Source organism: Neopelma chrysocephalum, unplaced genomic scaffold, assembly GCF_003984885.1.
Source record: "Neopelma chrysocephalum unplaced genomic scaffold, ASM398488v2 Primary Assembly neopelma1_82, whole genome shotgun sequence".
NCBI lineage: Eukaryota > Metazoa > Chordata > Aves > Passeriformes > Pipridae > Neopelma > Neopelma chrysocephalum.
Genome location: NW_020897744.1, coordinates 4,470,940 through 4,497,151, shown reverse-complemented (window position 1 = coordinate 4,497,151; position 26,212 = coordinate 4,470,940). Strand labels below are relative to the sequence as shown.

The following is a 26,212-nucleotide window of genomic DNA, read 5'->3' as shown; positions in this document are numbered from 1 at the left end:
TTGAGTTTCAAAGCAGAGCGATTTACAGCAAACACCAACGTTTTTCCAGCATCCCCCAGGCCGCTGTTCCTCACCCTCTGGAAAGGGACTGGGCCGTGGTTTGCTTTGAATGTGCTTGGCCTCCAGCTGCACTTAGCACTTCTTTGCTGACACATCCTAATCTCAAAGCAGAGGCATTTCAGTCATTCCCAGTGCCACTCCTGGGTGTTGCACACACAGGAATCCCCGTTTATCGATAAGAAAAGCTGTTCCCGCGGCTGCGAGCGAGTGAGTGCCTGGCAGCTGTTCAGCGTTAAGTCAATTCTCAAAGTTTAAAGGATTTGTGGGCTGTGATGGTTTGGGTTCAGGTGATTAACTCCGGTGAAGTGCTTGAGAGTGTCTTGCAGACACATTTCACAGAGAAAGATGAACTTAAACAGCTTTGATTTGATGAAGTGCCCTCGAGTTTCTGTATTGTGCTGTTGGGGCTAAACTCTCAGTGGGTATGAAACCTGGGAGCTCTTTGACTGCAGGAGAGTTATGGTTGTTCCTTCCAGTTGCAATCTGGCCCTGTGCTTGTTCTGAAGTGCCAAAATCATTGCTGTTGCCAGCGGCGTCACGTGGCAGCAGTGGCTGTGCACCGAGCCTCTAAAGCTGTCCTTGAGCTGTGTCATTTTAAAGCCCTGATTGTTTATTTGCCAGTGTATTGTTGCCTGGTGCTCAGAAGTGATGCTGAGCTGTCGTGGTGTGGGGTTGGAGGGGGTGAAGGTGTCTCTGGAGATCTCCAGTTCCTTCTTGGTGTGTATTGCAGGCGAATTGCGCCATTCCACGTTTGTCCATTTTGGACTCGCCGGCTGCTCTCCCCGTTCCTCACCAGTGCTCAGAGGGAGGGTCAGAATTCATTGTCAAATCCTCCACAGCTGGAAGAGTAACATAATATTGAGGCTGAGTGCGTGGGGTGACAGGCATGGGGAGAGCAGGTTGGCTGACACCCAGCCTTACCCAATGCTTGCCATGTTCCAGGAGAAGTCTCCCCTGATGCTGGGCCTTCATTCGTTGGTCTACACTTGCCATTTAAGGCTATTTTTAAGAGAGTTTCAAGGTGGAGGCAGCTAGAACCTCAAAGTGAAGCTCCTCAAAGTGCCACCAGCATGATGTCTCTTAGGGGACACTTACCTTGTGGTGCTCGTTCTTGTATCAATATCACAACTCAGAGAAAGCACAAACAGGTAAATAAGGGCTTGGTCCCATCAGAAAGTAAAGGGATCCCCAGGTTTGGGAAGCATTTAGTGAGTTTTGTGTTAAAATAACAGGGTGTGGGAAAACCTTTTCAATGTGAATATCCTCTGATTTTTCAACCTAATATGAGTTGGAGGTGTAACTATTTCAAGGAGTTAAAAATCTGAAGCTGAAATGTGCCTGGCTAACCCCACGCAGATATTTCCTTTAGTAATTTTTCTTCCCCCAGTAGTTAACAAGGAAACAACAGCAAAACAAACCCAAACAAACAGCCCTTTGCACAGCCTTGTGCTCCCCACTGATCTGATGCAAGAGTTACCTTGTTCTTCACGTTATGGGGACCAGATGATGTGAGGGATTTGCTGGGTCCCCTGACACCCGAGTGTCCCTGGGTGTCTCTGAGAACAAAATCACAGCTGCAGAGAGAGTGGAAGGGATTCCTCTTCCTGTCGCTCAGTAAGGACCATTGCAGAGCTCAGGGGGATTTAGATAAAGGCCAGCAAAGGGTAATGAGCAGCATTCCTGTATCCTTGAGCCCTTTCAGTGCAGCTCCCAAGTGCTGAGTGATGGTCATTAGCCTTGTTCAGGGCTGGGGGGGCTGCAGAGCCCCAGGGAGGAGGGAAGTGTGGGAGAATGGACAAACCACGGTGGGATAAACCTGAAGCTGAAATGTTGACATGGGAAACCAAACCTTTACTAAAGTGCCCCTGGCCATAGTAGTGATAATAATTAACTGTAGAAAGCATGGGCAGATGTAGTATTTTGATGTTCAGGGAGCCAAGTTCTGCTGAATTCAAACCATCCTTCTCAGTGGCTTAAACAACTGTTTTCCTTATTGGTATTTCAGCTAATTTTGTGTCGTGGCTAAAGGAAACCAGTGGTAAACATTCTGGATGAGGAACAACTCGAGCTTGACTGAGCACCCCCAATGGCACATGTTTGTGGGTTACAGGGACTTGATGCAGAGAGGGGTCCAAGCCTCGAGCTGCCCTGCAGCCCTGCAGGCAGAAGTAATAAAACTCCAAGCAGGGGTAGAACTTAAGGTCAGAAATCCAAACTGGAAACACGGTGCATATTTTCTGTACAATGGTTAACTTTGGATGCAGTTCACTAAGGAAACCTCGGTTGTCTGGCTCTGGAGTGTCTTTATGAAACACAAACTCCAGCTAAGCACACGTTGTTTGGCTCGAGACTGTGAGAGATTCTCTGACCTGTGATACACAGGTGCAGAACCAATATTGTGAGAGTCCCTCCAGGCTTCCCGGTGAGCCTGGATTGGAATGTTTCCTTTTGTCCTGTCTGCTTCCTTATTTCACATTACAGTACTCCATATTTTGACTGCATTTCCCCCCTGATTGCTTCTCCCAGCAGGGAAAAGCAGTCTCTTTGTAAGGGATGTGAGACCATCTCAGCTCAAGATGAACTTTTGAGCATGGTTGAGTTCCCATGTGTTCTTCCACAGGGGTCAGGTCCCATGAAGTGTCTCTCCATGTCACAGATCAGGGAGCAGGAGAGAAATTAATCTGAGTCAGTGATGGTGGGTATGAGATGCTGGATTTTGGCATAGTGAGGACTGGACCAGCTCCTTCCCCTGTGGGCTCTGTGCCCTCAGCTTCCTTGGCAGGGAGACATGTGGATCCCTTCTGTCAATTTTGGGCCTGTCTTGCTGTGAGAGGTTTGTTATATGTATTGTTCATACACCACCTATGTATCTTTATTTTCTGTCTTATTATTTGCTTTGTCTGCTTTGCTGCCATGCACTGACACAGTGGTGAGTCAGGGGAGGGTTTTCTGGTGCAATATCAAAAGTCCTGAGCACCCACAGTGCTGCCAGCAGCCCTTGGAGCACCATGTTCAGCAGCTCCATAGTCAGCAAGGCTTTAGCAAACTCAAGTCTTTATTATTGTGTAACTTCAGTCTTTGGACCACATTAGCAAAATGTCCTTGTTGTTTCTAAAAATAAAGGTAATACATTTCTAGCCAAACATGTTGCATCAAAATCCAACTCTTCCCTGCTAAACTTTCCTCTGGCAGATAAAGATGGACTGACCATGGATCTCACAACTGATGGTTGCCTGTGAATAAATGATGGTGATCTAATTCCTTATGCACAGGCCTCACCAGCAGAAGGGCTGTGAAAGAACACAAATCCTGAGAGCAATTGTGGATAAAATTAGGGAGTGGTGTGGGACACTGCATGTGTGAAATTTTAAATAAAACAATGTGAGCGATGTGAGCTGTTTAAGAATAGACCTGGGTGAATAATGGAGGTTTTTTGGGTTCGTTTGCCAAATCAAAACAATTGGAAAGAAAAATGATTTGGGAGAATCTGAAATGGAAATTTTTGAGGTTTTGACACAATGTAATGACTAAAATATGGGTTTGGGTCGACTGGAATTGTTTCATTTGACCAAACTAAACCGTTTAGTTTCACTTAGGACTAGTTTCACTTAGGACTATTTAATTATTCATCTAATTTTTAATTTAACTGAGATTTGCAATAAATGCTATTTCATAACTTAAGACTGAAACGTGTCATTCAGAAAGTATGAAAAATCATTTAAGAAAAAAAACCCTGGAGAGAAAATTGCAAAAATTTAGAAAATTGCATACTTTTTTTTTCACTTGAGACAATGCACTAAATTTTATGTAGCTTCTTGAATGGGAGTTGTTATCCAAAAGTGCATTTTGTGGTAAACTTCCTTTTCACTCAGTTTTGCTGAGGTTTTTCTTACAGACATTTCAAAATCACAGAATATCATGATAATGAAAAAATATTTATTGCTTATTCAGGGGGAAAAAAAGCCTTTTCCTGTTTAACAAGGTAGAAGAAAGTAGACACAAAAGTGAAGTATGAACACTTTACAAGCGGAAAAGGATCAGATAGCAGTTCTCATAAGAAAGGAAATTTGAGCTGCTTTTTAAAGATAGCCAGTAAAGTTAAGGGTAAGGGTTGTTATAATAGAGATATGAGAGAGATTACAAATGGGGGAATTTTGGCAGTGATCGGGGTCTCCTTGCAGAGATGGTGAATTATCTGGAATGAAGGTAAAAAGGCAAAAATATTCTGTAGGTGTTCTGTTTCATATTGATAGGCAACCTAATAACTCACAATTTCCAGGTGAAAATAAAACTTCCCAGCCCGCGAAATCCCGATGTGAAAACTGTGGGAAAGTACAAGCCCTTGTTGCCAATGAGACCATCTTTAGATGTCTCTGAGCCCCCAGTTCCTGATCTGTGAGGGGCTTTAATTCTGCTCCTGCTGAGGGGGGTTATTGTGGGGCTCTGTCAGTTCTGCTCTTGAACTTGGGATTGGAGGAACTGTGTTTTCCGAGGGAGCCTGTGGGTTTTGGTAGTTGTTTGGCACAGAAAAGGGGCAAGAAGGAAGGTGGTCTCTCTCCCTCCCTCATTCCTTCCTTCTCTGCTTCCCCATGGATGAGACACAGCCTCTCTCAGCAGAAGGGCACGTGATCAGGGTGTGAGGTGAGGTTGTGGCCAGGTTGGAGCCTGCAATGTTTGCAGGTCAACCAGGACACAGAGTTCCCCTCTGGACACATGAAATGCAGGGGAGAGAATGGACCAGCAGCTCCTCTCTCGGTTGGGTGCCTTGGCCAGTCCATCCCAGTGTCCCAGCTCTGACAGACCCTGCCCAGACCCTTCTCTCCCCTGTCTTTGCCAAAAGATGAATATTTGCAATGCTCACAGCAAGTAAATATCATGGCAGTAAACAGAGTCTTCTTCATGATCCTACACTAAACAACACCCTGAGAGCTTCCCCTTGCAGAGAAAGAGATCCTGCTCCAGTTTACTGTGGCCAGGGCTGGTGGGAGCCCTTCCCTCCTGCAGCTCTCCAAACCTTTGATTCCCAAAACTTTGCTCCTCAGACCAGAGGCTACTGGGTGACACAAGTGTTCATCCTCTCCGTGGCTGCTGTCATGCTCAAACCCCATTACAGAGCTATGGACACGACTGGTTCTAAACAACTACAATTAATAAAGTCTATCTGGCCAACATCTGACTCTCATTAGAGGAAATGTGTTGAAAAAAACAGATCCCAGGTTGGCTGTGATTTATGGCTCGAGCCTGCTATCCTTCACAGGCACTGGCGAAAGCTTTTGCAAAGGGCCAGAACATAAACTACTTAAGGAAACTCAGTAACCATGTAAAAAGGCTGGAAGGGTCAGATCAGACAAATTAAAGAGCGGTGGAGATGCAGGCCCAGGCTGGCTGTCCCCCACTGAGGGCCACCTAGGTAGGCACAGGAGATCTGTGTTCATGTTTTTGCTGTGGAATTTGACTTGAAATTCCTCCTGTGCCAGTGTCTGAAAGTGTCACTGCTTTTTTTCTGGCTGAACTGTGAGCCTGTGTGTGGCAGGGAGGGGATGGAAGGGTCGGTGGTCTGGTGGGTTCTCTCAAGAGTGTCCAAATATAACATGTCTGATGCATGAGATCCTGAGTGCTCACTGAGCTGACAGTGGAAGCTGTACTTCCCACTTCCCTTGGGAGTTTCCAGCTTTATCCTTTTCTCTTTGCAAAGAAACATGGTTACCTGGACTAATTTAGACTAATCCTCTTCCAAATTTGCTCAGAGACTGCTCTGAACTTGTCCTGGAGAAACTGCTAAGAAAAGCTGGTCTCCTGCTTGCTTTGGCAGACAAAATTTCCTTCAGACTGGACCTGCTTGAGTTGTGTGTCACTGATTTTTGTGGCAGTGCCCCCCAAACCATAACTGTGGTGGTGCACGAGCCCTGCTCTGGGCAGTTGCTGGCACAGTGAGAGCTGTTGGGTTTCGTGGAGCTGCTTTTGTATTCCCAGTGCTCCAACATGGGCTGTTGGCATGGCCATGAGGCAGCTCTGGTTTGCTCCCCCTGCCCTGGGGATAACCCAGTTTGTCCTCTTTGTGCATTTCTGAGCAGTGCAATGGAGGTGGTGGACTTAATTAGAGGGAGAGAGAAGAGCTGCCAGGCGAGTTGTCTGACAGAAATCAAATATCTAATTTCTTTCTCTGTGTAAATGTTACATTTGGTCCTTTTTCATGCTCTGACCTTGGATCCTTTACATTAAACTAACAATGGATGAAAGGAAAGTGAGACTTGGAGGAGGAAAGTGTGTTGTTTAGAGTCTGAGCAGGTTGAAGCATGAGCTGCAAATGTGATTCTTATGTCCCCAAACCTGACTCTGTGCTACGCCCCATTGCATTGCAAGGTTGAAGTTTCTTGTAATGGCAAAATACAGCCTTGAAAAAACTGGCTGCAAAGAATTTATTTGTTTAAACAAAGGCTTCGTGATTCCAGAATTCTCTCCCCTTTCATATGCTATAAACCACCTCCTCCGCCTCCCCTCTGAAACATGAATTTTGGAGTAATCCATCAAGAAAAAGAGAGACAGAGCCTTGATCCCTTGACTTCAGTTGAGCTGTGCAATTTATATCTACTGAGCATCTGGCTGCAGGGAAACCAAAAGCTCTTTTAATATTCTGCAGAGACTCTGGGTATACAAATGAGCGTGGGCTGTCGGAGCTGAGAAATGGGGCAGAGATGCCAAGAGGTTTCTTTGCTGTTTTGCACAAAACTGACCTATGACCCCATGGTGAAAGTTGGGCTGGTTCCTTTTTTATTCCCCTCAGTGCCCCTGTGATAACTGTGCTGGACTCATCAGAGCCCCGTTGGTATGAAGATGTTATCACACCTTTCCTGTTGTTACGATTTGGGTGAGGAGTTTGGAGACTTGTGGGACTTTCTGCCTCGAGAAGCTGAAATGTGCAACTGTTTAATCATGAAATTATGCAAAGCAGGGATGCCAAGTTAGCAAGGCACCTGAAGTCAGTCATTCACTGCTGTAGGTCACTTGTAGGAGTGTATCCAGAGTGGAAGCTGCAGGCAAAAGGACTTGATCCCAGCTGGCAAAGCTGCAGCTCTGGAGGCGCTGCCTCAGCCTTTAACCGAAGATGGGTCAAATGTGGCACCTTTTGGGTCAGGGGTAAGGGGGTCACTGCTGGCATGGGCTTCATGCCTGGTTACTTTCCAGCATGTGCAGTCTACCACATCTCTGCTACCTTGCACTTTTCCATCCCTCCAGTTGCATTGCAGCCAGAGAGGGGGAATGGGAAGGGAGAGGTGGCTCGGACAGTAACAGTGAGACGTGGTGGAGACAGACTGGGTGTCATGGGATATGCTGGTAACTGTCCCGTGTTCATTATCTCAATTATTTATCCTCCCTGCTGGAATATTTCTAAAACAAATCCTACCATGTGTTTTGAGGTTGGGATTCATAGACTGAAATCACAACTCCTTTCTCAGAGTTTAGCTGGAAAAATACAAATCTGCCAATGAGGAATATAAGGGAAATAAACTGTGGTTCTGTGTAGCAACAAGTGATGGATTTCTGCAGATATGGAAAGCGTCTGCTCTGGAGTCCCAGGTCACAGAGTGTGTGCATTTGCCCCAGTGTTATATTTGTTCCATGAGGAGTAATGATGTGAGATTCTCAAGGTCATTTTAATAACTCAGATTGCTTTCACCCTGATCAGAAAATTCAGCTTCACAGCCCCAGGCCTTGGATCCACCAGCCATCAGGATTAGACACTAAATACTTCAGTGCATCATAGCCAGGGAAGATATTTATTAGCCTGATTTGTCACCACCATTCTCAGGCTTTCTGCAAGGACAGATAACGATCCCAGACCTTGAAGCAGTCCCTGGTGAGCGAGCTCTGAATGTAGTTTCTGAAACTGCAGTCCTGGGCATTCATCTCTGTGTTTGAAAGCATCATTCATCTCTTGGTCAGCTAAATAATTGTCACAAGGATTTGTTGGCAGGATGTTTGCCTTAGTAAGAAGATCTTTGGCATTAGGACATCCACTTTCTGGATTGTTTAAATGTCTTTTGGGTCCAGGCTGAGTACCCTGGGTGTGGATCTGGGTTTCCAGGCATTTCACAACAGAAAGGATCAGAGTTCAAATCCAGCTTGAACTTAAGTAGTTCTTTTTCTGACCTGGGCTGTGTTTTCTGTATGTTTTGACAGGCATCACTGACATGGAGATGATATTAGTACAAATCTCACATGCAGTGATGCTGCTGCTTTCTCCTCCCTTCTGTCATTTTGTTAATTTAAATCTAACTTTTTCTACTTCAAATGCACCTGAGAGGGCTCTTTGAGACACTCTTAGAGAGCAGAGGGAGCTGCTGGACTGGTGCTGTTCCTGCTCCCTGTCCAGCAGAGACAAGCAGTGTGTCCTTCCCTCTGGGAGCTGGGTGATTCACCACAGTGCAGAGGGGTAGTACAAACCCCTTTTTATGAGCTGGACTCTCCAAAGGGAGCTTAAGTGATCAATCCATCTCAAATTATGCACAGAGATGGTTTTCAGACAGCTCAAGTCAATCTCTCTAAACCTGTGGGAGTTATTAATATGTGCAAGCCAGCAGGAGGGAGAATAGGGCTTCGTATTTTATTTGCTCTGTAACACATCTGGTACATCTTTTGGCTCCTGGGAGCAGTGGATTTATTCAGTCTTATCTTTCTGTGGGGATGAGCAAGATCAAAAGCTTGAAGCTGGTTACATGCAGAACGTAATTCCCTGTTTTGCACACCACAAACAGATCCAGACCAAACAAGCCTCACCCGTTTCCTTCCCTCTGGGACAGTGCATTTATAGCTCTTGTGTATTCATGGGCCAATTCAAGCCAAAAAATATTGTCCAAGATCTATTGCAGAGAATAAAAATAAACAACTGTTGGGTAAAAGAAAGCCCTGTCAGTATTGACCTGTGAGGAAATCCCTCCATCTGAGTGTTCCTGAAGCATCAGATGCTTTGTCTGCAAAATGTTGTGTATTATGAGGTGGAAGCTCTATGTCTGGCTCCTTTGGGAAGCTGCACAGCTCCTCACAGAGGGCCAGTGAGAGAATTCCTTTGGAAGGTTTATGCAGTGGGTGATTGGTTGCTGTTAGCACTCAAGCAATCTTCTTAGCCTGTAAATCACCAGGGTGGAAGAGCTGAGCTCCCTGACCCTCCAAGCCATGTGCTCAAATTTTTCCATGGCTGAGAGCCTTTGGTAGGTGCCACGTGCTTCATAAACCCAGCAAGTGTCTGTGGGTGAAGACTGGAGGGATTCCTCAGAGCTCCTTGTGCAACAGGGGACAAAGCTGGATGGGGGGAACAGCTGAATCCAAGTGTTGGGGTGATGTTTAGTCAAGCCCAAATCCATGTTCACCCATTCCTTGCCGTAGGGAGGCACTGGACATGGCACCCTACATTGTTATAACCTCAGCCTGAGCTGTACCTGAATGGTCTATTATGGCTCAAGAATTACAGTTTTATGTCCCCAGCCCTATGGAAATTAAATTAAATTAAATACACCAGAATTAAATACTTCTATTGCCAGTCAATGAAAACCAGATCTGGCCCTTAAGGAGCACAAAACACACACAGAGATGTGTTTCTCCTCTGTGGGATGTGAGATGACAGTGATTCCTCACCTGAATATGGATGGTTTATTCTCTGAAATACTTTATGCTGTCATAATAGGTGAGTTATCCAGGCTAGAAAGCTTCTCTGAGGGTTGGGAATGGGCAGTTCCACACTGCTGCAAAGTGCTGGGAAAGCACCTTGTTGATTAAATCTCAGTTCAGGGCTTTATCCTCCTTCACTCACTTTAACATTGCTGAGATGAAAACAGAGGCAAAGCAGAAGCCTTCTGTTTAGATAAGGGATGTCCTTTTTATTGAGCAATCATTTAACCTGCACTCAGAGCCCATTCTGGTAATGTTTGCTCTCACTGAGGCCTCCTGTCAGGACTCCTTTGGTGGCTGCTGCCTATCAGTTGCTTCCGTGCAGCAAAGTGAGATGGAAACCACTTCATGCTGCAGCTCTGGGCTGCATCAGAGCCCTCGAGTCTGCCTTGGATCTTCTGGCTGTCACTGAGACAGATGATTTGTTGTGGGAGTGGTAACAGGTCCCGGGAGCCCAGGGATGGAGCAGGACTCCACAGGGTTGGGCATTTTGTATGTTCATTTCTTTCCTTGGTATTTGACCAGGACAATGCTATAAGAGAGGGTCCTAAATGGAGTGATGGTCATGCAGCCTGGTGTGCTGTGAGGTGGGAGCACATGGCACACCAGCGTGCCCCAGGGACAGAACAAGTGTCTCTGCTGATGACAGCAAGTCATGCTGGTTGGCACCGTGAAAAGTCTTAAATCTGATTTTTATTTCATCTGCATTCTACCTATTGGGAACTTAATTCCCCACTCTGCCCCACCAAACATCCCCAAACAAAGTTCATGTAACGTGGCTGTGGCTGTTGACCTGTGCAGTGGACTTGAATACTTATTTTTGCTCTATAACTGATCTTGACTCACTTTTCCATGTCCTTTGGATCAAAGGGGTCGGGGTCTGCAGACTGAAGCTGTGGATTAAAATGCAAAGTCCATGGAAGTTTTACATCCCTCTGTTTTGTTCTCTCTAGAATGCATGAACTGCACGAGGCTGGCGGACATGACCGAGAGGCTGAACACACTTGAGGCCAAGGTAAGGACCTGCCTTTATTATGCTGTTTGGCAAAAGTTTCCAAGAGTTTCTGGTGAAAAACAGGTTGAATTGGCAGCCCTGGAGAGATCAGGTGTCTGCTCTTCCACCCACAGTGAGGAACACGCTGTGGTGATGGTTCTGCCCCAGGAAATGGGGCAGCACCGCTGTGCAAGTGGACATCACTCACCTCCAGCCTGGCTCCTGCCCCTTCCCATGGAGGTTTGAACAGTTTCTCCTTAGCCTGCTCTTCAAGTGCAATCCAGTCCTGCTTTTTCATCCCTTTCCTGAAAGATGGGAGGCTCTCATGCATACTTTAGTGGAGACAAATGTTAAGGGGAGACCTTCACGTTGTGGGTTTTTTTCTGCAAATCATTTTAATTTCTACCTACTGGGATTCAGATAAATTGTTCCAGTCAGGCAACAAAGCAGCTGAGTCAGCATTCCCCTTTGATCTGTGGTCCCTCCTGTGACAGCCCACTCCTGGCTGTTAGTTATCGTGCTTTGGTCCTTGTAAGGCATTTGCTGCTGTTATTATTCATTAACTGATGCTTATCAATGACATAAAAGAATTTGGGGAGAAACCTTTGAGGAGGGAGGTGGTGGTTGTATGGTGTTTTTGAGGCCAGTACATGATATTATGGTAATGTGGGAATTGTTTGTGCTGAAGTGAAGTGAGCAATGTTGTCTGGAACTTCATCAAAGCCTTCACGGTTATATTTCACTACAGGAAAATGAAGGGGTGGGGGGAATGAAATTCTGGGGAGCAGAATTATTGGAGTGAAAACAACTGGTGTAGTGCAGAGGACAAAGGTGAGCTGGATTGTTTTCTGAGCAGCAGGAGCTGCAGGTGGGTGTCCTTTGGCAGGGGGGAGAGAGGGGCTGGGGACTGACCTCTGCGTGTGCAGTCCCGAATCCAAGTGAGACACGGGACTGGCTTCAGAGACACGTAAATCAGCCCTCCCCTGCTCAGCCCGTGGCCAGCTGTACCTTTCTTCACTTTCCAGGATTTTCTGTGTCTGGCTCTCTGGAAAATGACAACCAAAGTCTGTCCTGACATCAGCGCGCCCACACTGAGCCGGCTCGGGCTGCTCTGCGTTTGTGTCTGTAACGTGTGAGGGGTGGTGGAACACCAGCTGGGGCCTGCAGGGCTTTGTGGAGGGAGAAGGAGGTCCCACCTGCCCCATTCCCCTCGGGAAGTTTGCATGTGGTGTGTTGCAGCTCTGATTTAGTGCTGCACTCAGGCAGTTCGTGTTGTTGCTGGGATGGGTTTCCTTCTGACTTCCCTCTGCTCCCACACAGATCCAAGCTGGGAGCAGGCTCATCAAAGGGTTTAATTTTGTGGAGGGAAATGAGTTATTGCCTTCTGTTGTGAGAGACTGTGTCTCTGCAAGAAGACCTTCTGCAGCACAGCCCAGCAAGGTCCTTATCAATCTTTTGGCTTCCACTTTGTTTGAAAAGCTGTGGATGCTGTGCAAAAATGGACTGTAGCAATTAAATGGAGAGTGAAGTAACAGTACACGAATGCTGGTGCTGGACACAAGAGAAATATGCTGATTCTTCTTTTTTCAAGGTTAATTTAAGTTCAGTTTGATCTATGTAGCAGTCTAATGAACTCAGTTATTATTGAATAATAGCCAGCACCATTAAAAAGGTGCTTGCATTTGTTTGGTATTGTCTGCACTCCTGTTCTGGATTTTGGAGAAAGATCCCTGTTATGCTGGATGATCTGGATGTGAAGTTGTCTCTCAGCTCTCCAAACTGTCTTGTAAAGTCTAGTTTCACCACAACAACCTGTTCCAAGGAAGACAGGAGTGATGGGATGGGCACACTCACCTCTGTCAGTGTTGGAGACTGTTTCGCCCCTGATTTTTGCAGTCCTGTTCTGCCAAGGCAGGTGTGGAATTTCATCCTTCCCATGGGCAGAGCTGGATTTTCCTGCCCAAGTCCTGCTCCCTCTGGGGACAGCTGAAGGGCTTTTCTGCTTTTGCTCTTTTGAACTTCAGCCCAGCATGACCATGGTGAGCTCAGAGAATGTAAATGGGCAAGACCAGCCTGTGGTTTCTTCCTTCCTCACTCCTCTTCAGCTTTTATAGCAGCCCTCCTAAAATTGGGGATATAACTAGAAATGGTCTCATCTTTCTTATTACAAGGGTGAGTTGGTTCATCCAACTTGTAAGATCAGTGCCCAAATGAGGTAATAAAAGTAACCCTCTGATTTTAGTTATAAGAGAGTTGGATCAGAAGGTGAGAAGCAAAAATAAAACCAGAGCAAATGGAATGAAAAGTGACTCATTAGGGACTAGTGCTTATATTGCCCTTGGGGAGGAGAGAGACTGAGACATGTGCACAGAACAAACCCTTCACATGCCTTACACTTTCCTTAGCAGTGCTCTTGGTTGTCCTTGTGGCTGTGGGAGAGGTTTCTGCAGGGAGGGAGGTGAAGGCAGATGGAGTCAGGCTCCCATTTCCATCCTCATCTCTTGTTCCCAGCTACCATGTCATCTCCATTTGCTCCATACCAGACCCACTGGGTGCCAGAGATGTAAAAGCTTCATTGATGGTGTTGAGCTTGAAGCCTCCAAGCCACAGGAATCTACCTCAGGGAGGATGGTGTTGATCTGGGGGTCCAGGACAAGAAAGTGTGTGGGCTGGAAGAAAACCACCCTCTCCCCAAGCCCCAATGTGCCAAACCTTATTTCTCTCCTGTGACATCTTACTTGACATCCCTCTAGCACCCTCTGGCCCCGTGGGGAGCCTCCTTGTAGGGAGGGCACCATGAGCCCTGCTTTTATTTCATAAGAAAGGTTTCACTTTGGCCAGCACGGTGTCTTAGTGGGAAGTGTGTACAGTCCTTCCTAAATTTCCTGAGCCTGATGCTGCCCTCCTGTGTCACAGGATGAGCCCAGACAAACCCCTTCTAAGCTCAAGAGACCAGCACTGATGCCCAGGGCTGGCAGGGGAACAGGCAGGGCTGGCAGGGGAACAGGTAGACCTGGCAGGGGAGCAGGCAACTGCCTACAAATTTTTGCTCAGTTTGTTCACCAGTTTCTCTTAATAAGCTCCACCACAGAGCTCTGATATTAGTCCCAGGTTTTGGTTGGAGCTGGAGTGCAGCACTTGAGCTGAGCTGGTAAAATCCAGCCTTGTCTCCTGACACCACTTTTGGGAAGCTCGTGGCATTTCCCTTACAGCTTTAATGCTGGGAGATAACGTTACATCTCCAGTGTCCGATTGATTCATCGTGTGATTGATAAAGGACATGCATATTTTTTGCATGAAAACAGTCCTTGTAATGTGGTTTCCCCACACAAGATTCCGAAAGGTCTTAAAGAAAATCTTTGCACCGTGCAAAGAATTAGATCAATACATTGCTATTTATCTGAAATCAGCTCATTTGTTTAGGACAGATTACCCACAGCACCTTCACTACCCTGTGTCTTTGGATTACGAAGCATCATTACTTGGAGTTTTAATGTGACCACTGTATGAAATGTTTCTGTATCTCCCCCTTCTTCCAAGCAGTTACATGAAATACTGGCAGCTGTCTGGGATGTTTTATGGGGATTGTCTTTTCTTTCTCTGATAGACAATAAAACAATTCCCTGCTGTAGTGGAGAAACATTTGGAAGATAGCAAATGTTTCCCGGTGCTGTGACATGGCTGAAAAATTGGGAGGGAAACCAGAGCTGCTTGGCTGTGAGGCTGCTGTTGATTCCACAGAGTGGACAAGAGCAGTTGCTTGATACTTGAAGGACTTGCATGGATTTTCCATGTTCTTTATGTGATACAGAACACTAGCAGTTAGTTATTTTCTTTCTTTTCTGAACAGGAAGGTGTCTTACTTAATTCCTAAGATTTCCTCATGATCCTGTGCAGAATCTGCCTCTTCAGCTTCAGCAATTTGAATTTGAGGAGTATTTGGACATTGAATTTAAGGAGTATTGGGGGTGTTTCACAGGTAGCTGTATAATAACTGGCTGGTTTCCAGTAGCAATGACAACCTTAAATCCCTGTAAAATTTCTAATTTAATGCTGAGTTTCTGTAGGTCAGTTAATGAATCAAATATCCCTAAGAATAAAATGCAACTTCCTGACTGATTCTTGCTAAGGGGAACCATGAACCAAAACTGGGTGGGCAAACTGAATTTTGTGTCAGTATTCATGTCTGAACTTTGTCTCTTGGTCTTTTGCTAACCTGTGATAATCCTGATTATGATTAAACCACTTGAGGCAGTTTGGGTACTGGCCCTTCTCTCATTTGGGCATCCTGCTGTCTGTCAGAATGACAGTTAAAATCCTTTCTTTCTCAAGTCTAGAAATTTTTGGACCTTATTTCTTATCACTGTTGGATTGAAGAAGCAATCTGTCCCCTAAGACTGTTCCACGTGTTTGGCCAACGCTGTAAATCGTTTGCCAGAACAACAAAAAGACTGCAAAGACCTCCTTGTCCACCATCCCCTCCCACAAAGTCTTTTAGTTACAAGTTTGGCATTTTTAGTCTAATAGGTTTTAATATTTTCATAAAGTAACTTTGAAAAATTCTCTTCTTCCTATGACAGGCAACGTAATTTGCCAAGCAAATCCTGTGGTGTGTTTAGTACCTGGGAACGTTGTGTACAAGCTTTGTTTTTTAAGATAAACACTTTTGTGGACAAACAGTAGGTTTTGGTAAGGGAGGTGCTGAGGAGCCTGAGGGATGTAAGTACCCAAACACGCAAACTTCCACTTGATTCTAATCAGAAATTCTCGTGGAGCTTCATAAGGGAAATACCATCTTAAAATAAAGATGACTTTGGGTCCTTTTTTTTTTTCAGCTCACACCAAAGTGAGCCAGGAAAGGTCCAAGCCCCTCATCTTTTGCCATTGTGCTGCTCTTCTTTCAGAGCCCAGTAGAGCACATGAGGCATTTGAGCCTGTTTGAGTCTGAGGATGTGAATCCCTCAGAGCTGAGGGCTCCTCACCTGGTGGGAAGGAGAGCTGACCCCAAAGCCATTGCTGGGAACAGGTCAAGACTGAGCTCACCTCAAGCTGGCCTGGCTCCATGTCCTACACTCCTACATCCCCAGCAGGTGACAAGCAATACACTGTGCAGAGCAGAATGATGTGATTTTGAGGGAGGAAGGTTATAGCCCTGATGGATTTTTATCAGGTGTTTTAAAGGACCGATGGGGAATGTGATTTCACTCTGAGCTCCCTTGTGTGCTTCACTCTGCAGTGAGCTCCTAGCACAGTATGGAAGGAGTGCTGGATCCTCTCCACACCCAGCTGCTTTCCTGGCTCTCGCCCCTTGGGGTGCAGTGCTGGCTGCAGGGCTCTCCGAGGTGACTCCCCGATGTGGAGCAGACTCAGGGAAGCTCTCTGGGTGTCTCAGAGGACCACAGCCAGTCCTTCCCTTCCTGCTGCTCTCTCAAGCAAAGCCTTGAGGGCTGATGATCTGCTGAACAGTGCCTGTGTTTCACCTGAACTAGTAGGGTAGCCCGTACTTTTGTGTCTGCTCTGCTCTGGTTCCCCTCCAGAAGGTACCGCTGAGGAAACAGTCACTTTTTCCACCCTCCTTTTTGGAAATCCTGTGAAACTGTTTGTAGAAAGAACAAGAATTGTGCTACCTGTGGTTTCATAGAAGCCTTTGGTCCATACTTCTGTCTTCCATTCATTAGCTGATGACATAAACCTCACCTTTTGCTCTACATTGAGTCACCACAATGACATCAGCTATGGCTCTCCCCATAATTTATCAATGCAGCAAAAACTCCTCCATGCACTAATTATCTTGTCCCCTTTGGCCAAAGCCTCTAAGATGTTATAAGGATGAAGTCACCCAGGTTCTCCCTGGGCACCCAGTTCATCAGATTTTAGTGGACTTTTATTGAATGTCTTTTGGCTTTTGAAACCAAGCACTTGTGTCTGCACTGGAGCCTTGTGTTTGCTGTGAGAGACACCGTTCTCCATCAGATTTTGCAAAACTCCCTTTTAGATCTGCATCTTGATGAATGATTAAAAAACTCCTATATTGCCAAAGAATTTGCTATAAAGAAAGGTATGTCCAACAAGTTATGCAATTACCATTATTAATCAGCTTGTGTCTTTACAAGATCAAGGGAATCTTATTTTACATTGGAATTTTTAGCTGATGAGCTGGATTCGTGCAGTATCTTTTCCTCCTCTTTAGAGTGGGATGGAGGGGAGTTAATTCCTCCAATGCTTCAAGAGACCAAATATCTATCCCCTGTTTATTAATTAATAATATCCATCTGGATTTTTATCCAAAGAAAAAGCATTCTGAGCCCTGTCGTATCAATTTTTAAATCTTTGGAAGCCTGACCGTTCTTTCCTTGTTTTTAGCACCTACCTAGTTACAGCACATCAGGAATGTGAGTGGAGGACAGATGATGGGAGGAGGCTGTGCTTGTGAAATCTTCTTTTTGATGAGTGGGAACAACCAAAATAGGGTTCTTGAAAGCCACTGCAAGCCAAAACCAAAAGTCCTCTGACACTGAACATCTCCAGAAGATGAAAACCGTCCTCCCATTTCCATTGTCCCTGGCCTGAGCTTTTGATCTGACGCAAGGAACGTGGTATGTGTGTGAAGTCTAGAAAGTTTATGCTGGCAAATGGAGAAGGAGGAGGTGGGTTGAGTAAGCTGGGACTGAGCTTCAGGCGCAGAGCACTCGTGTCCCTGCGGAGGGCTCCGAGCCCCGGGAGGAGAGCGGGAGCCAGGCCCTGGGCAGGGCCGAGCCTGGCAGCCCCAGGGTGGGTTCTGCAGGCACCGACCCTGATTTCCTGGGCCAGGGCCTCGTCCTCCTCGTTCCCTGGGTGTTCACACGGAGCCGGCGCTGGACCCGGCTCCCGTTGTGCTGTTGGCAGGAGACATGGCCCCATTTCAGTTCTTTCCAGCCTTCTGACCCAGTTCAGCTGCGTCTGAGACGTGGGGCCTGGAAACCAGAGACAAGCCCTGGTGCTGCTGGGGCTTCTCCTGCCAGAGGCTCCAGTTCAGCATGTCCAGTTGGGCTCAGATTTGACTTTTTCCTTCCATATGTGCAGAAAGACAAAAGCCTGAGTGTTTTGCTGAGTTGAGGCCACCCTTCAACTCAGACAACACAGCCCAAGGTGGGGAGGGAAGGATTTCTTGTCTTCTGTTGGAATCTGCTCTCCTGGCACCACAGGCAGCAGCCACAGCTGCTGTCCTTCAGCTCCTTCTCTGTCCCTACCCTGCCTGGGTGACTGACATGACCCATGGCATCAAGACATGGCATGAGGATATTTTCTGCCTCCATTCTTCATGGAGGCAGAACTTTTGTGTTGGAAGTGGTAATAGCAACAGAGGTGGGCTCTGCTTGCCGTGAGGATTCCCAGTGGAAACCACATGTTCTTCCCTCGGTGTTATTCCTCTCTCTACCTCAACCTTATTGACTAGAAAATACCAAGATTTTAATACTGAGACTTTAATCCATTGCACATTTTGCTAATTTGCTTTCTGGCTGTGAGCCTCTGTGGTATCATTTTCCACCAGTTTACTCGGAGGACTAGAAACTTCCTTTTTTTTTCTTTAATGAAAGTGGGAATGCTCCTTGAGTCCCTTGACTACGGCAATGGCAGCCTTAAGAAAAACAGAACGTGACAGAAAATAGATGAATGGCTCCAGTGCTATTGCAATAATGTGTAAGGAGCCCATTTGTGCTATGTGCTGTGTGAGCTATGAGAGGACACTCCTTGCTGAAAGAGCTGTGTATAGCTTGAGATTTTTGAATGCGACTAAATCCCTGGTGCTTTTCCTTCTTTAGTTTGGCTCCGTGGATCTCACGGATGTGAGAGCTCTCTTCTTTCTGCTTTATTTCTTTTGGGCACTTCTTCAGTCCTAATCATAAAAACTAGAATTTCTCAGCAATTTCAAGTCTGGAGACTTCCTGACCTCTATCATTTCATGCCCAGGGAAAATAAACTTGTTACTACGGTTTGAGCCTTAATGACTGCAAAGTATATATAGTCAATTTATAAAAGCACATACTGGATTATTCTGTGCATGCCTTTAAAGCTTTTACGGCATTTATCAGCAGAGAGCTCATTTAAAACATGTTGTTTTAATGAAAAGGATACCATTGCCACTGTTTTGTGTTGATTATGTGGTAACACATTTTTATTATCACCCATAAAAGTGATTTGGAGCCGTTCCACTCCAGATGCGACCTTCAGCAGAGCTGTGCTAGCGCTGCTCGTGCTGCCCAGGAGGGCCACGGGCCCCTCCAGTTTGCTGGGCTCTGACCTCCACTGCCTTGATTTAATATCACTCTTCCCACAGCTCTGCTGGGCTGTGGCAAAACACTGCTCAGAACAGCCCTTGTGTGTCCCTTCCTCGCAGCAGGAGCATCCCAACCCTGCCCTGGCTGCAGCCCCTCGAATCTGCCACCTCCAGGGTTAGTTTTCCCTCTGTGGCTCAGAAGATTTTGGCAACGTCCAGGTCTTTGCTGGGGAAGTCAGAGGATGATATAGTAAATAGTATAAAGTGATTTAGAAAAGGTCTTCAGCACACACTCAAGTCCCATGTCAGTGGGAATTAGGCACGACTGTGGTAAGGCACATGCTCAGTTTGTTGAACTGATAACACGTTTCCTTGAAGGTCTGATAAATAAATCATTGGGTAGGAGCACAGAGTGCAAGGGGCAGAAGCAATTCCTTCCTCACCTGGTGTCAGAGAAGCCTGGTGACTAAAAGCACTGTGACCTTACTCCTTTTTGCTTTACTCAGAAAGCAGGACTCTGGGCCTGTGAATAAAGATCCTTGCAATAAAGGAAGAATTTTGCCTGTTTGCAAGGCTGACATTCAGTTCCCTTGCCCCTAACCCAGCTCCCAGTTTAATTAGTTTCTGATTCACCCCCATCAGGCCAGTACATTCTGCAGGAAGTTCATCATTTCTGGCGCTGCTGCAATCCTGGCTCTCACCAGGCCTTGCAATAAAGAAGTGATAAACCTTGTAATAATTGCAAGTTAAAAAACAAACAAGCAGAGCCAAGTCACTCTCATTTATAATTGCAGTGTGACTTCATTATGTAAAGACAACGCAGTGTGTAAAAGCTGAAACTTCTAGGGATTTAATGGAAAGTTTGAGCCATATTCTCTTTTATTTGCCTTATCCCTAAATCAGTATTTCTTAGGTGGTTTTCAAACAGGAAAAGCTGATGGTGTAACAAACCCCAGTGCTGCACTCCCAGAACAATTTTCCCAGGTGGGTTTATGCGTAGGAAGCAGAGTTTGCTGGAGGTGCTGGAGTCTTGGATCTAAACTCTGGTTCTGGAAACCTCAGCCCTGCTCCTGCCTGATGGGTGTCCTGTGTCCATCCTGGGCAGGGATCCCTCCAGCTGCAGGGTGAGGGGCAGGGTGGCTGCTCATCCCAGGCATGGCCAATGCAGGGACTGCCAACCCTTTGGCTGCCCCACTGGGACAGTGGCTGCTGCCCTTGGCCTCTGTTTATCTTCTGCCTGGCTGGAAAATCCATTTGCTGCAGGGCCCATGGGTTTGGCATTCCAGGCTTAGACTTTTCCAGGAGAAATCCATAGACTACTTTGTTATGCCACCCTTGCTAGTGGCTGGGAAGGCAGAGGGGTGAAGCATTTAGATTAAAATAGAAAATTAATTGTATTTTAAAAATTCTTATTTTGTGAAAACTTTAATTTAAAATGTTGATTATAAAGGGCAATGAATGTTCTGCTGGCCTTCACTTTAATGGAGTTTCTCAGTGGGCAGAGTCAACCTGGGTCCTCCATCCCTCTGCTTTTTGTGGACATTTAAGCTTTTTGCAGCCATGTGAGAGACAAACTCCCAATTTCATACAGGGGAGCACAGCTTAATGAACAGTCTGAATCATGTGTAGGAAGTGGGGTCACTCTTCCAAGGAGTGTAGGTTGTAAATGGCCTAAATAGCTCAGGGATGCCCACTGGGATGTGGGTTTGTTTGAAGGTAGTGTGTTTGCAAGGTGTAGAAACAGCTGTGAGTTTTAATAATATCCTATTACTTCTAAGTAGAGCTCTTTGAGGAAATAGCTTGCTTCTTTTTTTATTATTTTCTTCAAAGTTAAAGCACTTCCAACTCTTTAAAAGCTTCATCTTCTCCATTATCTTTAATTTGGTCAGTATTTGTGTGCTTCACCTACAGCCAGTGCTTGTCCTCAGTTTGCTACCCTGGGCCTCCAGGTACTGCCCTTCACTTTGTCCCAGCTCTCAGTAATTTCTGATCCTGTGACTCTGGCTTTGAACACATAACCCAGGGAAATGCTGTGTCCCCTGACACCAGCTTTGGTCCCTGGGTTCATGTTTCTCCCCAGGGAGACAATCCCACATGAGTCTCTCTGGAGGCAGTGAAGTCCTGCTCTCCAAGGAGGGGATGTGACCCTGTTGCAATTAACACAGCACCTTCATATCCTAATTGCTGCCACTGTCCAGAAAACCCATAAAGCTTTAACACCAAAATCCCACTGTTTGGGATGCAGAGTTATTCCCAGCTCCTGCTGGCAAGGAGAGGAGTTTCAAGACCCCTTCAGGAGTTGAGACCATGTATGAAACCATCCAGCTGACCACGTTTGCATTCCCTGTGTCCTTGTGCAGATCCTCCTGCTCGAGGCTGCGGAGCGAAGCCCATCCCTGGAAAACAACCTGCCCATCACTGGGACCACGGCCACGTGGTATGATGATCTGCTGCCAGATGCCTTTCCCCTCCTCAATCCTGGGACTGTCCTGAGGAAAACAGTGGGATCTGCTGGTAAGTCTAACCTGCTGTTCACCAAATCACCCATCCCACATACACGATTCCTGCAGGGTGACTAAAAATGAGGCCATGTCAACCTGCCCTGGTGTTGGAAGCTGCAGAGGAGAGGGCTTGGGAGGTCTCTCCCCTTCCTTGAGTTCAGCCAGGTCAGAGCACCATGTTCTTGGAAGAAAGTAGCAAAATTCAGAGACTAATACCTGTAGCTCCCTCTTTCCAGCCGTGATGGCCTGTGACAGCCTCGATTTCTGTTGGCACAAGGATCCACCGAGAGCTGAATCCTGGTCTCTGGGAAGTTTGAGTTCTGCTAACCTCAGCAGGGCCACTGTGCCTCCCTGTGTGTTTCAGTGTGTTTGCTTTAAGTTCAGAAAATATGGATTTTGAGGCCTGGATGGATTGAAACATTCCTGAGGAAACTCCAGAGAGCCATCAGGAGCACAGTGGGACAGTTCATACTCACCTACTGAGCTCTGACTGCAGCGTTTCCCCATCTGGGAGCAGTGCTGGGGGTAGAGGACTGGGCTGCACGGGTAATTCTTGGGTTTATTAGGACAAAAAGCTTTCCCATGAATAGCAACATCAGTTGCAGTCTGCTTTATATTTTCTAAATTTGCCATAAACACAATGGGCTGTTTTATGATCCCTCTTGTGGCACGAAAAAAAAGTACACTTATAAGAAACTCTCCCTCTGAGCCCACTTGGCTAGACAGATCCCCACGCATTGAATTTCCTTGACCTTGGCATCTTTTTTCAAGATCCCTGCTCTCTGCTTCCAAAGGCCTGTCTGTCTGTTGCTTTGCTTGCTCCCAGAGCAGTTCTTTATTCTCTTTAGGACCTACTTTGCTTTTTTCTTCTGTTTTTTTTTTTTTCCCTTTTAATTTTTCGGACCGAGCAGTTTATTATGGCAGCCCTTCATGACTGCAGCAGACTTGGAGCAACCAACACAGTCCAGATGTCGTCCATGTTTATGATCTGACATGATGCCACAACGTGGAGGGAGGTTCACTAACAATATGTTCTGCAAAGTAATTTCAGAGCCACGGTGATGGCTGCCAGGAGCTGAATTAGAGCAGTTTCCCCCAGTGTCCATTACAGGCTCCTTCTGCCTTCTCCATGTCATTTATTTGTGCTGTCGCAGTATCTCTGCACCTGCACTTTGTTGTACTAAAGTCAGTCCAGCGAAATACTGGTGATTGTCCCTCCCACTCAAAGTCCTCCCGCACATGATCGTGCCTCTCTGAGCACAGAGCAGTGACTGCCTCTCACCCAGGCTTTTGGAAAGCAGAGCAGCTCTCCTGTAGCACTTGCATCAGGGTGACTCCATGGAGCAGTACCAGCACCCTCCACCCCTGCAGCAAATCCAGAAGGCAGCTGGTGGTCACCTCCAAAAGGCAGGTGATGCTGCCTGAGCTGTGTGTGAGCCTGTCATGTCAGCGAACCTTCCAGGCTGTGTGTGTGCTACCAGGTGTAGTCCTTGCTCACTGTTCCCCTTTGTTTTTCCAGCCTTGATTTATTTAACCTAGTGAGGAATAACAGCCCTAGTGTAATCACTGGGAATCAGGAATGCACTGGACCGTTTCGAGCCAGGACAGTGTCTTTCAGCAATTAGAAATAATCAGTTAAGTTGCTTATTGACACGTGGTTCCCTGCTGAACCCCCTACCTGACCTCTGTGGGCATCAAATCCTTGCCTGGCTAAGGAGCTGTGGGGATATTTCATGGATCTGGGTCCACATTTGGCTTCCTTCCCTCCCCACACTCATCTGTATCTCCAATTCAAACCCAGCCAAAAAAACTCCCTGTGGATTTCAATGAAGCGTAGGGAATTCCATCCAAATGTTTTAGGATGGAGGGGAACTGCCCATTTAGGATGATTTCAACACTGTGCTGTGACTTGTTGCCCAAAGCTGCCCCCAGGTTCTCCTACAGAGCTCGCAGACCTCAGGAGATCTTTCAACAAGTGGGATATTAGAGTAGGTGGAATTCAAACCTGAGTGCAGAAAGCCAGGCCTCTGTCCCTTCCACTCCCTTCCCCAGAGTCTTTGTGAAACATTCCCTACTTTGCCCTGCTTCTGGGTGCTCAGCCAAAATAAATCCAAGTCCTAGCTTGCATGCCACCAGCTTTCTCTGCCAGGTGGACCAAGGGCAGAACGCTGGGGCCTGACACGAAGGTGGTTGCCATGGACGGGATGTTGGGAATGCTGGGAGTGTTTGGGGTGACCTTGTGGCTCTGGGTTGGCTGATGCCTCTCCAGGCCGAGGTCCAGGAAAACTTGCTACTGTTTATGAGGGGAGTTATTTCTTCTGTGAGTGACAGGGCTGAGAACAGACAATCATTTAAAAGCAATCAGTGCTGTTGAGACAGCTGCACCACTGGCCTTTCTGATCAGCTTGTTAATCAACAGGATACATTTTTCTGAGTATTAAGAAAATATATATACTCTGGCTGAGCCAGTTGGCAGCGAGAGACCTAATTTTTCATCTCTCTCTTTTTTCTCTCTCTTTTTAATTTTTTTTATTATTATTATTATTTTTTACTCTGTCCTTCTTAACCAGAGCCCAAAGGACACAGAGGTGCCGAGGAGCAGCTGATACCTCAGGGTAAGTTGATGGTTTCTGCTGTTTCTCTTTCAAAGCCCAAACTGTTTGTTATGCCCAGTCCTGTACATGATATGTCCCAAAAAGCAGAAGGGTGCTGAGGCCAGGAACCCTCAGAGATTTGGAGCCTCACAGATAGAGAGGCTGGGTTTGTTCTTTGAGTTTTATCTGATCATGGGCTGTTTTGGTTAGAAAGGCCAAACACCAGCTTTGTCATCTCTGAGACACTCATTTCCCAGCACACAGGGCATAGAAAGCCAGGTCACTGGAGCACACGTGGCCAGAGCCAGCAGGGCATGTGCTGAGTGATGGGAGAAAACTCTTATCTTACTAGTTTTGCCTGCCAGGGGTACTGAGATCCACTGGGGATGCTCAGGGCATGGCTTTGCTGAGCTCCATATGAACAGAGCTCCTGGGTCCACATTTGGCTTCCTTCCCTCCCCACACCCATCTGTATCTCCAAATCAAACCCACCCTGCTCCTGTACAGGGAACACCCTGGGGAGGAGAGGGGAGCAGATGGTATGTTGCAGGTTAATGACAGGACCAGGAAGAAAATCCAGGCACATCTGATTTGGTTTCCAGGAGTAGAATACTCACACTCTCCCTTTTAAAAAATATTTTTCCTGTGGCCTTTTGCTTCGTATTTTTGGAGGATAAACACTTGCCATGGGCCTCAGCTCTCTGAAAGCAATGCCACTGCAGCAGAGCTTATTTATGCCAGCTGAAGATTTGGCCTATTCATCTCCCTCCCCCCTTTTCCCTGAACCCTTCCCTCTTTCTTCTCCCTTTTGCACTTGTCTCTTTTATGCTGGTAACACCATTTGTCACCAGTGTGAGCATTTGCCTGACACATTACTCAGTGCTGCTTCTCCCAGCCTTTCCCTCAGCGCTTTCCCCTCCAGGGAAGGAAGTGCCAGTTTCTCTAAAGCTCTGCTGCAGCAGAGTGATTGAGGATGCTGCAGGAAGTGATTGCTTCTGGTCTGCAGGAGTTCATGGGATTGAGTTATAAGGTTGAACTGAAGGATTGAGGCTGATTTATCCGAGTGAGGGAACGTTCTGACCCGCACTCAGCAGCACAGCGTGCCATGCTTGCAAAACAGTTTCTGTTGTTCTTCCCTCTGTGCTGGAAAGAATTTGCTGCAATAAAGTTTCAGGTATGTTGGGGGTTTTTGACAGGGGGAGAAGCTGTTTGCAATGCTGGGAACAAATGCTCTTGCTTTCTTAAACGGGCTCCTGATCACCTGCCTGAGCTTGCCAGGACAGCACCCACTGCCAGGTGAGACCCATTCAAAGAGCCGCTCATAGGAAAGTCTGCACTTTGTGTCCTGGGGATAAGCAAATTGATCCAAATTAAAACCTTACCTTAATTCCTTGTTCAATACCGAAATCAGGTCTTTACTGATGACTGAATGCAGCAAAAGTACAGGCACACCCTCCCACACAAAGCCTTTGAGCCTCTTCAGTCTGCCCGGTTTCACTGTGGATTAGAGGTGGATAGATTCCATTTTTGTTAGAAAAAATAATTTGGACATCACTCCAAAATGGAAAAAAAAAAAAGAAGAGAGGAAGGGGAATATTTCCAGGGGGTCTAATATTGGAGATTATTGCTTTGCTATGAGAAATGAGAAATGAGGAGAGTTTGGATGAATGTCTGGGGTGACAAGATTTTGTACCCCAGGTGAGCTGTCCAACACCTAGAGTGGGAACTGGATCCAAATATGGGAGCTGCAAATCCCCTGAGCCTTGACTTTATTGTGTAGCCCTGCTCCCTGTGGTACCAGCTGGGAGGATGTTAGTTGGCCAACTTCTTTTCTCCTTCTCTGCTTCTGCTCCCATCCGTGCTCTCCACCCCCACATGAAGCATGTTCTCCTGGCACTGCTCTTGGAGGGTCCAGTACCTCTCCTGATATTGGGAAAGGAGAAAGACACTCCTTAAAAGTTGATCAATCCTCAAATTGCTGTGCTGGGTTATGGTTATATATAATACTGAAACTTGGAAATGAACTGAAACTTGAAAACTGAGTGTGCTGAACTTTGGACTCAGCCTGATCTCCCTCTGGCTTTGGAGCCTGATCTGCCACTGCTTTCAAATACTCAGAGCCCTTTGGTAGCCCAGAAAC

General features: G+C 46.5%; 1 protein-coding gene across 6 annotated transcripts in view; it reads left to right on the top strand.

Annotated features, from left to right (window-relative positions):
• The window catches only part of COL26A1 (collagen type XXVI alpha 1 chain), a 181,679-nt gene that overhangs the window by 129,284 nt on the left and 26,183 nt on the right, over positions 1 to 26,212 (top strand). For all 6 annotated transcript variants that reach the window (XM_027690959.1, XM_027690960.1, XM_027690958.1 and 3 more), the window contains 3 exons: positions 10,680 to 10,741; positions 21,338 to 21,491; positions 24,049 to 24,093. In XM_027690959.1, the coding sequence (XP_027546760.1) occupies positions 10,680 to 10,741; positions 21,338 to 21,491; positions 24,049 to 24,093 (261 nt within the window). The remainder of the gene's footprint in view (positions 1 to 10,679; positions 10,742 to 21,337; positions 21,492 to 24,048; positions 24,094 to 26,212) is intronic.